Genomic DNA, 12,443 nt, shown 5'->3' on the forward strand with positions numbered 1-12,443 from the left:
AGGGTACTAAAGGAGCTTGTGGATGTAACCTCAGAGCCTCAGAGAGTCCTTGGAGAACAGGTGAGGTCTCTGCAGACTGGAGGTGGGCAAATGTTGTCCCTATCTTCAAAAGGTGGGGGAGAAGACGCAGGCAACTACCAACTGATAAGCTTGGCATCAATACCAGGAAAGGCCCTAGAACAGAAAATTAAACAGTCAGTCTATGAACACTTAGAAAAGGATTACTAAGACCCAGCATGGGTTTCTCGACAACAAGCCATGCCAGACTAATCTCCTTATTTTGTTGATAGAGTTACAAGCTTGATGGACCAGGGGAATGCTGTGGACATAGTATATCCTGATTTCAGTAAGGCTTTTTACAAAGTGCTCCATTATATTCTTGTGAAGAAGCTGGTAAAATGTGGACAGGATGAGGTAACTGTTAGGTGGTGATTAAGAAAAAATAGGGGTGGTTGGCTTTTGCTGCCGACCTCCCCTGAGTCTCCTAAGTCCATGATCGGTCAGAGATGAATTGATGGAGACAGGATGCAGTGAAAGCAAGGCAAATCTTTATTTTTCTGCTGCAACAGAGTTCCCTTCCCTCCTAGCAAGGAGGCAAGAGAAGAAACATCTATTTTAAGGGTTTGCATTTTGGCGCAGAGAAGGACATCCCCTCTATAAACAGCAAGAAATTACATCACACATAAGGTGGGGTTACTGTGGCTCAGGCAGGCCAAGGTGTGATATTCCTGAGGATTTAGCAAGTTTACATAGTTCCAGACACAATTTACACAAAACATTAGCATTTGATAAGACAATCAGGATGCCCATCAGACATCCCTCAATGCAGAGCATCTGGGCAAACAATGACAATTAATACAAAGGAGGCTCATAGATATAGGAGAGGAATCCCTTCAGGAACTTCCCCTGACTGCTATCTGCCTACATGTTCTCAGGCAAGGGGGATTAAGGAGACAGGAAATATTAAGAGTCTTTAGGAGAGCCAAGATGGCTTTTGGATTGCTATCCTATACTATTTTAGACATGTGGTTTATATACTTATGTAAGTGTGTTTACCTTGTGCAATTATCAACATTTATTCTATATTTGAGACCTTAGAATTCCTATAACTGTGGTTCAGCTGACTGAACAACCAAAGAGTGCTCACTAACCGTTCCTTGTCGTTGGATGTGAGTGCTATTTTAGGCTGCATCAACAGAAATATAGTGGTCAAGTGAAGAAATAGTACTATTACATTGCTATTACTATTATTATTATTCTCCTCGTCTCCATGTTTTGAGAGCTTGTGAAGATGATGGATAATTATATATAGGCTAGGGTATGGTATATCTTAAGGAGGATTGTCTCCTCCCATCAAATCAGCTGAACAGGTTCTCCTTTGGGTCCTTGCTATATCCAAAGCACAGTTGGTGAGAGCCTTTTAGGTGATAGTACTCCAACTGTGGAACTCTGTCCCAAAAAAGCCATCTGGCACTCACTCTAATGATATTTTTTATTTGTCATTGGTTAAAGTTTTATTAATTCCAGAATCAATTTGTAGTTTGTCTGGCTGATGTCCCTAATATTTGGAAGATGAAGGAGAAAACAAACTCCACATGTTCTGGCTTTAAACTTTTCTGTGGAACTTTTATTTTTGCTTCCTCTTCTATTCAGAATGCTCCAAACTTTTTTATTATAGATGTCAGACTTCTGACACTCTTAATTCTGTTATAGAATCCAGGCATTGCCTTCCATGACTGAAGTGCTCCTTTTGCCCACCAAAGACTTTGAATCCACAAAACTGGAGAAAGAGACAAGGCAATCCTTGTTGATTCGCAGCCCCTTCACCTCCTGCAACCCCTAGCACCACCTCTCACTTTTCCAGAGGGATCCCCGCCCAAGTCCCAGCACAGTGTGAGAGGTGATGCTGGAGGCATCAGGGGCAGAGAAGAATTGGCAAAAAAACCCTTCACGTGCGAGATCATCCTCTAAGTGGTACTCTTAGTTTACTAAAATTAATAACTATATGGCATTCATATTTAAAGCTGCTTTTATTGTCCAGAATCATATGTTTGGATACATGTATTTGTTTGTATTGCTGCTTCTTTGTACTGAAATTGCATTTATTATTCCCCTCTTCTTTCAATTTCGTAAGCTTAGAAAAAGTTCTGCATGAGTATATACAGACTTATACTTGCCATCTGTTTGTTAAATAATCTGAGCACAAGAGAGACTTGAATCTCTATACTTTGTCTGCATTAGAAAACAAAAGCAGTCATCTAAATACAAGCATTATTGTTTCCCCTAAGATGCTTGCTCCTTTCTGTTACATTTTTCCGCTAAAATGAAGACAAAAGAAATGTCAGTGCTCAGGAAGATTTTGTGTCAGTATGTGGTAGGGGCATGAATTGAAAAGGATCAGTGAATCAGATGTAATTTGGGTTATGTTTGAGATACCAAATCTGTGTTTTGCTGACGGCCACTATTCCTTTTTCTCCTCCCCGAAAAGCTGCATAGGCATTTCTATCAAACAGAAAGAACTTTATCCCTGTTTTCTTTCTGGCATGCCTATGATGACTTTGTTCAATGAGCAAAGAGGATTATGGGAAGTGGAACTAGGTGGGATGTTTGAGTAAAGATGTGTAAATGACTTTCATTGTGGATATGAGGACTGAACATTCTTAGGATAGTATTTTTCCCTTTCAGGTAGCTTTTAAAAACAGTCTATTTATCTTAATTTAATTAGCTCAGGTGGGGAGGGAGACACATAGAATCTAAAATGTCATTTTAAAAAGTGGCTGCAAGTCATGGGTATAACATCAAAATCCCACATTTCTTATCGTCACAAAAAGAAAAGAAATTCTTGAAAATGCACTTTTGAAAAATAAAAGTACAGAATTTAAGTTTTCTCTCCTGTACAAATACCTAGATACTGCAGCTCAGGGATATCAAGCCTTTTTGGACTAATGGGCAGATTTTGAAACTTGCTTCCTTGGAGCAGGAGTGGCATAACATATAATGGCTGCCGTTGGTAGTGGTATAACACAAAATGGTTGCCATGAGGAGCGTCGCATCACACAAAATTAGAGAGACAACCACCCACAAAAACTCTATGCTTATATGCCCTGCTAGTTCTAATTATCAACATCTCTCTCCCTCTACCTCCCCCTCCCTCTCACACTGTTGCTGTCTAATAAAAACAGGTAGCATTCCTCAGTTACCAGCAAAATATAGAAAGTAACCACACCACTCTCGTTTCATATAAATCAGAAGGTACCTGCACATTTTGCCACATAACTTTCTTTCTAGGATGGCTACAGACTTTACTTTTTGAAAAAAATGATAGCTCAAAGTCTGGGGCACCTGCCCAGGGGCACCCCTAGAATTCCTCACTGGCACCATGACATCCACAGGTGCTGAGTTATCAACCCCTGCCCTAGCTGATTGAAAGAGTGCATTTATTCCTATCTACTGATTTTATTTCACTTTAAAAATAAACTTAACCTGTGTATTGCATTACTATGTCAATCTTTAAACATTTGTTACAGTGCAATCTCTTTAGGAAAATTTCACAAAACTGTAGTAACATGATTTGTGAAATTGGTCTAACTTATCATTGACATTTTGCCGTAAGAAATTATGCCAAATTTCAAAAATTGGGGCAAAGGTTTCCCGAGTGTATCAAAATATGCAGTAATTCTAAACTAAATAGTAGTTCATGCCTTTCAACTTTTGATTTGCCCAATGGAGATTTTTTTTTATATATAATCCCATTTACCGGGAGGGGGATTATTTAATCTGTATTCTCAGAAAAACATTTTTTATCGGCTAAATTCTCAGAACCACATTTGAAATAGTTGCATCAAACCATTATTAGTGCTAGGAGGCCAAAATAACCGGTACATTAGTTGTTATATATGCTCACATAGAATTGTAAAGTTGGAATCTTTACTCAAAGGATCATCTAGTCCAACCCCCTACAATGCAGGAAAAACACTTTAAACCATAGAGAATCCAATGAATATAATGCATTTTGATTTTTTAAAATGTCTTGCAATATTGCATTTTTATGGACATTTGCCATTTTGCACACAACTTTTTAGTTGGAAAATTGCATCACAGAATTTGGAGGAGTGCAAATTTCAAAAGCTACCTTTGTCACAGTTTGCATATTGTTCTGGGAAGTGAATTATACCAGTCCTTATAAAAATGCAATCTGAACCAAAATTGTCCTTTGTCCATACTACCAAACTGCATTATATTAAACATATAGTTTTATACTGTATCTGTTTGTTTGGTTGGTTCTTTGGTTGGTTGGTTTGAAAAAAAAAATCATAACTGGCAGGAGGACTAATCAGAAACATAGCACATGGGAAAGGGCAAACCTTTTGTTTTCACAGCACCATCCTAGCTAAAATTCTCCCTTACCTGAGATTCCTGTTTGCATGGGAGGGCAGCTGTAACTTGTGACAGCGACTACTTCCCTTCTGTGTCAAACAGCGATTTGGTAGGGGGTGTCAATCTAGAAGAAAGGGTTAAATCTCCCTGATCTTGATATGCCCCTCTTCAGCTTCTGTTTACAGTTTAAAAAGAAGCATACAGTGTCAAACTCTTTTTTTAATATAATATTTAGTCCTTAAACACCTTCTTTTCCTTCTCCTGTTGCATCCAGACCATTGCCATATCCTGCTGTTTCAACCTCTCTCATCTGCTGCCTGATCATCACCATGGAGTCATTGACTGCAGATCATTTCCCTTTATCATCTATTACTTCTTTGCAGTGTATTAGCTCAGAAATCTTACATTAATTTTTTTGTGTGTCTCCCTTCTATCTGTTTGGATCGCCACTGCTTATGGTATCACAGTACCACCAATATACATAGCTGCAACAATGCTTGTGCCAGTGCTGTTACCGTAGCATCCTGCATTTGACAGCCTGGACAAATCTCCCCTGCAGTATAATCTCATTATAAAAGATTACCACCAAATCTTTGACATTTAGGATTGCACTAGCCTTGCTGTTTCCATGGTGAGAGATTTATTTAGGATAGCACTTTGCTGAATTATTCTGTCTTGTGTCCATCATGTTCCCAGTGTTCTTTACCTAATTTTAGAGTCCGTAATAGATTTCAGTGACAATGGTACTTTGGTATTTTCAGTAGCACAAAGCCATACATGTCCATCAGTAGATCACCTGGCAAACAGAACTCCCTATTTGATGTTGTCCTAGTTTGTTGTTGGCTGCAGTACAGAGAAACTCACATAAAGGTTTCCCCATCACCACCTTCCCCTTAAACAGAAGTCTTCCAAAATTAGACAAGTATTCTTGTTGTGCTATTCGGGTTGTTGGTCAAAGAAAAGAAATTGCTTGGCTTGTACAAAAAAAAAAAGTAATATATGCACTTGAGATGCAGCGTGATTATTATTGCTGAACATACACTTTAATTGCCTGATAAATGAAGCTGGTTAATTGAAGATTATACTAGTAAGGTACATGAGATTAGAGACAAATTTTACAAGTGCTATGAATTATTCATATCATTAGATATGAGTGTAAATGGTTTAGTTCTCTGGTGTAATCTAAACGAGATTGCATGCTTAGTACTTTGGGTTTTGTATTGTACACCTCAGTACATACGGTTTCACAAGAGAACCCTGTATAATGCCATAAGACTCAGGAACGTAGTTACTTTGTGTTGTTGAATAAATTAGTTTGATTTTTTTCCACTGTTGGGTAACTTTGTGTCATTAGATAATGTGAACATACGCCCTTTGAGTTATAAGTGTGAGAGATCAGATGGGACAGATCCAACCCACAAAGTTTTGTTTTTATATTGTATGCCCCAAACAGCATGGACTGATTTCTGTTGAATATTTGCTGAGAAGCAATTAACACAGCCTTTTAGGTACATGCCATCTTCTATCTAAGCTGACAGCAACATTTAGTGATGCTCATAGTGAAACAGTTGTATTAATGGCCTATCAAGAACATGAATGAACCTTGACTACTCAGCCTGACTAGGTAGAGCTTATTTTTATTTACTTATTATGTTTGAGCCAAATTCTTCCTCCAGGGAGTTCATATGATGGAAGCCGTTGCCTTAAAAGGTTCAATTCCTTCCTTGTATTTTGTAGGCTGATTTAAGGCCTTCCTTTTGGGAGAGGCCTTTTTTATTTAGTTGGGTACTAGTGATTCTGACTACTGTTGAGCCAAGGTAGAGTACAGAAAGATTTTGTGGAAAAGTTCCACCAAAATATAAAATTCTACCATTTAGATTTATGGGGATGGTGGGTTGACTTTGTGAACGGTTAACTTAAGGAAACCTGATTTTTAGAATTGTCTGTGGTGACTAGGATCATCCGTATGACCAGAACAGAATACATCTGCTGTCATTCAAATGGGCTTCATTTGTACAGCCATCTCTTGATCCCCAACTGTGATCACAGGAAAGTTGGAGTGACCAGGGCAAGCGCAGAGGTAGAAAATACATACACACCTCAGAGAGATGGAATTAAGAAACATAGACCTCTCCATTCCCATTTTCAAAAGACCTATCCTATTTTGTGGGTGCTTATGCCTACATAATAGATGTTCCCCATTAAGTGAGCACGCCTAAGCTGCAGTCCCAGGTATTCTCACTCTGTAAGTGCCATTGAACTTAAATATATTTCTGAGCATACGTGCAAGGCCAGTGAAAAATGAGGCCACTCTGACTTTCCTGCAATCCTCCCTGAAGCCTCTTAAGAAAAATTGCTGGCTTTTCATCTATCTTCTTTTAAAACATCATTATTCCACAATGAAAAGAATTCATTGTGGAAGTGAAACGGGGTCACCCAAAAATAATATGCTGATTTCATATTCGGGGGATCCCCTAGGTATGCAGAAGTATATCTGCTTGTAAATTTAAGGGGGGGATGACTTTGTAAACTTCTGGAACCTATGGTATGTTGAGGACCCAAAGATGAGAAAATTCCTAGGGAACTTATTTATTGTCTGGAGAGGGAGCTTCAGAGTTCATAGTGAATGCTATTTTCTCCCATAAAACAATAGCTGTGATGGGACATCAGTGTGCCCCATCCACAAACAAGAGTTGGCATTTTTTTCTTTTAACTCTGGTCTTATTTCATGTGAAAAAATAGGGTGGATGTTTTCTGGTTTTAGTTTAAGAAACACATTGCAAATGGCACTGCAACCCATTATCTCCATTTTAAACCAGACAGATTGTGTGAGTCAGTAAATTTAGTCTGTGGCTGAAGACTATTGAGCTATTCAGGTTAAAAGTATCACTTTAAATAGAAGTGGCTAACCTGCGAATCTTCAGGTGTTGTTGGACATTGAGTCCCATCAGCCCTAACCACCATAGACCATGTATGGCCAGCAATAATGAGAGATTTAGTTCAGCAGTAGATGGAGTGCCACAGGTTCTCCACCTTTGAGTTGGAAGGAAGGGGACCTTTTTGAGGCTCTGTCAGTGTATTGTATGCTACAGGTAAGGGTTCAGGTGAGGAGGATGTGCATTCTGAAGTTAAAAAGAAAAAGAAAACCTCTGTACCCCATGCTATACTTCCATCCCTCAACCCAGTAGTGCTCAGGTTTAGGGCAGGGTCTTTTATACTTGTGCGGTATAGCACAACGGGGGTGGGGGGGGGTGGAATGTATGTAGTGCAATCCTTCAAACAGAACTCTTGTTAGGTTCTGGTAATGTACTGCATCATTTTATTACAGGTCCCCAGTTAGAATGTTGTGATTCTGAATAATAAGGTTTTTTATTTTATGTTATTTTTCATTCTTTGCCATTCATCTTGGCTATTCCTATTACAGTGGTACCTCGAGTTACATACGCTTCAGGTTACAGACTCTGCTAACTCAGAAATATTACCTCGAGTTAACAACTTTGCTTCAGGATGAGAACATAAATCATGCAGTGGCGGCGCAGCGGCAGCAGGAGGCCCTATTAGCTAAAGTGGTGCTTCAGGTTAAGAACAGTTTCAGGTTAAGAACAGACCTCCAGAACGAATTAAGTTCTTAACCCGAGGTACCACTGTATTCTTAAATCATTGACTGCCTAATAGAGTTATGGCAGAGCCAAATTTCGCCTAAGCCACAAGTTCAGGCTACAATTCTTTACAGCCCATGACATCCCTCTTCTTGGATTGCTTTACAGGGCTGTTGCAATTGTTACTAATATAATGTACTGTAGATGAAACCCACTGAACGAATGCTATTATGGTGATTAATAAGTAATCATATCAAAGCTTGAGCTGCTGAATGAATCAGTTCTTTGAGGTATTATATTTAGAGAGGAGCCCTTGTCAGGGAAGTTATGGCAAAGCATTTAAAAACAATGTTTAAAATAATATTTTGAATCAGTTTGTAGCTAGTAATTTATTTGGGTACTGTATATAACGATCAGTAACATCACCTTGGTGATTTTTGTGCTTCAGTGATCACAGCACACCAAGTAAAGAAATATTTTGTTGGAATATATGCAAAACCATTTATTTTAAGATAGTTGCTATATGTTATAGTGTTGTGACTAACATGCACACACCTTTCAATTTAGTTCAGGAAAACATCAGCATTAATAAAGTCTATTTCTACAGAGGAAAATGTTTCTTATCTGACCACTAATACTAATTGAAAAATGATAATTATTCTTTCTTGCTGAATGCTGAAACATATTAAGGTTACTGATTTGAATCATACTTTCAAGGCATACAGGGGAGCAAAAACTGTCCACAACACAATATATAATTTAATTATGGCTAGTTATATATATCAGTATAATTTGTTAATGTGTACTCTTTGCAGAAGAGAATTATTCTGCCAGGGCACTGACAATTTTATACATTTTCAGCAAGGGACTGTCAAAAGAGAACCATTTTCATTGAATTTCATAGCATTCAGTTGCCTGAAGGAAGAATATCAATGAGGAAGGTACCAGCTTCATTTTTTAGTTATTCAGCTATATTGATATATGAACTAAAAAAATAAAACAAAAAACCCAACCGCAAACCCATTTCTTAGAAGACCCCGTCTATGACATTAGAACCATCCAGTTAGAATATTCCCCTTCCTAAACACACAGCAAAATGATGGGCACTTGACAGTGAATTAGATTTCTCTTTGAGATGGATGTTTTTAAGGCCGTAAGCTCTGTAGTTGCCAATATTTTTTTCTGTACTTTTGCTTAAATTTGTTGTATGAGTTTTTCAGTGGTTGCTTACAAAGTCACTCATGTAATTTGCAGTGTGTTTGTGGAGATGCCTGATGTTTTAGGATAGCTGTCCATCCTGAAGTTGTGTAGGAGTAAGCACTCACTCATCCTCCTTGTTTGATTTCATTATTAGAGAGAATTGTTCAGCATTTATTCTGGCATCAGTATATTTAAAGGACACAACTTCCCAGCTTTGAATTGAAAGGGAAGATGGGAATTGTTTTGCTGGGGCAAAACCAGTTTTAAAAATCCTGCTGCCCTTTTCTTTTTTTTAAAAAAAACCAACAACATATTTTTTATTAAAGATTTATTGGTTTTCAAAAGTATGTACAATGTCTCTTTTTTCTAGCCCTTTTCATGCTTTGGAACAGAAAAGGAGGGAGGAAGCTGGAAATGTTGGGGTTGGGGTTGGCAACTACAATTTGGGACTTTGCCAACAAAGTCCAACCAAAAGTTCTCATTAATTCAACAAGTCTTGCATTTGACACCTTTCTAGGAGATTGTGGCTCATAGATAATGCATTAATGGGAAATTGAAGTTCGTTTTTTAGTTCCTTTCTTACTCACTTATTTATGATGGTAAATTAACAGCGGGGTTCTTGTTTTATAATACTAAAAGGTGGGAAGTTTTTATTTTGTCCTTGGAAACAGAATTTAAATACGGGATAATATTGGTTTTGGACAAATTGCAGCAAATAATACAGGTTAAACTGGGATGTGTTTTTTTTACACCACTTTTAAACTGGGATGTGTGTTTTTTACACCAGTTTGACCCTTGATATTGTGTTTTTGCAGTGAGGTTTAGAAGCTGTGAAGAAAGCAGAAAAGTCAATTTTGAAAGCAGTGCACCATCAGAGTTTAGAGTGAGTGAAGATGGCGTGGTTTATGCAGCTAGAAGCTTTCAGATTTCTCCAGGACTTACTGAATTCCTCTTATACGCTAATGACAAAGAAACACAGGAAAAGTGGCAAGTGGCTGTGAAACTAGCTCTTGAGCCAGAGGATTCAGTGAAGGTAAGAAATTGGCTAATAGGTCTTTGAAGTTACAGTAGTTAAAAAAATTATCCAAACATCTTAGGTTAATCGGTAACTAACAGAATTGTTAAGCTTAAAAAATAACATTCCTTAATCTACTTTTTTAACTGGGAAACTGTAGTCCGTTAAGAATGCTAAAGTTATTTACATTTGAGCTTTGTGGTTGAACAGGGTTGTTTATATATTTATACCCAAATTTAAATTGGAAGAGACCATTCTTTTATTTTAAACCCCCTGAAAGCATTACAGTATTTATTCAAGCAGTTAAATAAACCCACAAAATAAACAATTCTCTACGCTGATCCATCAATCAAATTTATTACACTGGAACTACAGATTTACAGCAGAAGCAGGAAAGTGATTCTGGCAGGGAATGTTGGCTTTGCCTTGGCTCTCCTTAATCAAGTGGGGGGGGGGGCGGAGAATCATTCATTGTGGCTCCAGTCCCACTTGCCAGGAGAAGAGTCTCCCTCTTGTGGAAATCGTTCCAGGCTAAGCTGCAGGAAGGCGTTGCTCAGCCTTGCTCCCTGTAGGAAACAAATATGCATGATTTATGGTACTTACCCTATTCCTTTGAGCTGCTCCATCATCTTATAAAAGCTATTTCGGACATTTTATGTTGATAGATTGAGCCAAAATAACATTAACAGCCACAGGTGTGAGACTTAAAAAAAGTGTACTCTTAAAAACAGATGGATTTAACCGATTCAAGGGAAACTAGCTCTCTGGAACCATCATGAAGTAGGTCATGATTTCACCCTTAAATAATCTGCAGACATCCTGAGCTTGGGCAAATGCTGGTATAGAAAACCTTAATGCTAGTAGCCCTCTTGCCGACCAACTTCCTTGCACCAATGCTGCACACTGCCTCCTCCCACTGCCATGAGTTTTTCCCCCCAGTTATTGCAGGTTAGTCCATGAATACTATCACCTGCTTCATAGGGGCTTTTTCCACAGTTGCAAGACGTTCTGTTTGCACTTGCATTGCTAATTGCAGGCTGTTTATGACTCCTTGAGCTTTGGAGGCATCTATGCAACCTGCTAACTTTGAAATGTCTTTTGTATTTAAATGCATGCCTCCCAAGCAGTAAACAAGGCATTATACCATAGCAGAAGGTATCCTTTTGAGCCCGCCAAGATCCTTCCTTCCTTCCTTGGACTGCACAGATCAGGGGTGTAGATACTGTTACCGTATTGACCATAATACGTAGCTGGTGAAATGTGTTTTGTTTGGTGCATCACCAGTTCTGCAGGCCTGCTCTAAGCCAGTTCTCTAACTGCACCCTGCCACTGGAATTATTCCATTACCTAATTTACAGCCAGATCCTAAGCACTTTTTTCAGATGTAAGTCCCACTGAGTTCAGTTGCCCTTGTTTCCCAATAAATGAGCTTAGTAGTGCAACTTTAGCCTTCTTATCCAGCCCAATTAGGATGCTTTGTGTGGAAGAGTCAGGATTACTTATGCATTATAGTTTAAAACATCTGGCTTCCGTAACGTTAAAAATCCATTATTTCGTTCTTCAGCACAATTAACTGAGCGTACACAATATTGTTCCTAAAGGTTCAAAGTAGGACAATCTCCTTTGCTTTCTCCATATGCAGAAGTGAGTTAGCATGTTTGCATGCACACAGGCAACAAGAACTAAAAGCCAGAACGCTTACAAATGCAGGGAATTGTTGACACCCAGCAGAGATTAATGCCCACTGTGCAAAGTGGGTCATCTACAGCATCCATCATGGCTGACATAGGTTTAAAATAATTACAACATTAATTCTATGGGATTTAATAGGGTCATAAATATTTGAGACATTCCTTACTACTATGTATTAAACTTCCCTTGGAACTCAAATTATATTTTAGCACACCCAGATCTAAATTTAATGTACAGTAGCACATTACCTGAACTGTAGCTCCAACTAATGAGAAATATCTAAAGGCATGCTATTAAATTCTGCACAGTATTAACTAGTCTCCAGCTGGACTATAAAGCGTATAAGGTAGTTTACACAGCACCAAGGTATAATAAATTGTTTAAAACTCCATCTTCTTTCTACCAGCACCTTGCTAAAAAACAAAGAGGTTGATAGTATTTTATAGGGAAAGAAATATATTGCATATAATTTTTATACTGTGTCATGCTGTGAATATTGTTAACAGTTTAGGGTTATGCACAATGTATTTAACACATTAAAAAAGCACACAATGAAAAAT

General features: G+C 38.2%; 1 protein-coding gene across 2 annotated transcripts in view; it reads left to right on the forward strand.

Moving 5' to 3' along the window:
* CDH2 (cadherin 2) overlaps positions 1-12,443 on the forward strand; it is a 127,052-nt gene that overhangs the window by 83,747 nt on the left and 30,862 nt on the right. For both annotated transcript variants that reach the window (XM_081918524.1, XM_081918523.1), the window contains exon 3: positions 9,992-10,209. In XM_081918524.1, coding sequence (XP_081774650.1) covers positions 9,992-10,209 — 218 coding nt within the window. The remainder of the gene's footprint in view (positions 1-9,991; positions 10,210-12,443) is intronic.

This window comes from Podarcis melisellensis (genome assembly GCF_964234715.1).
Source record: "Podarcis melisellensis genome assembly, chromosome: 7".
NCBI lineage: Eukaryota > Metazoa > Chordata > Lepidosauria > Squamata > Lacertidae > Podarcis > Podarcis melisellensis.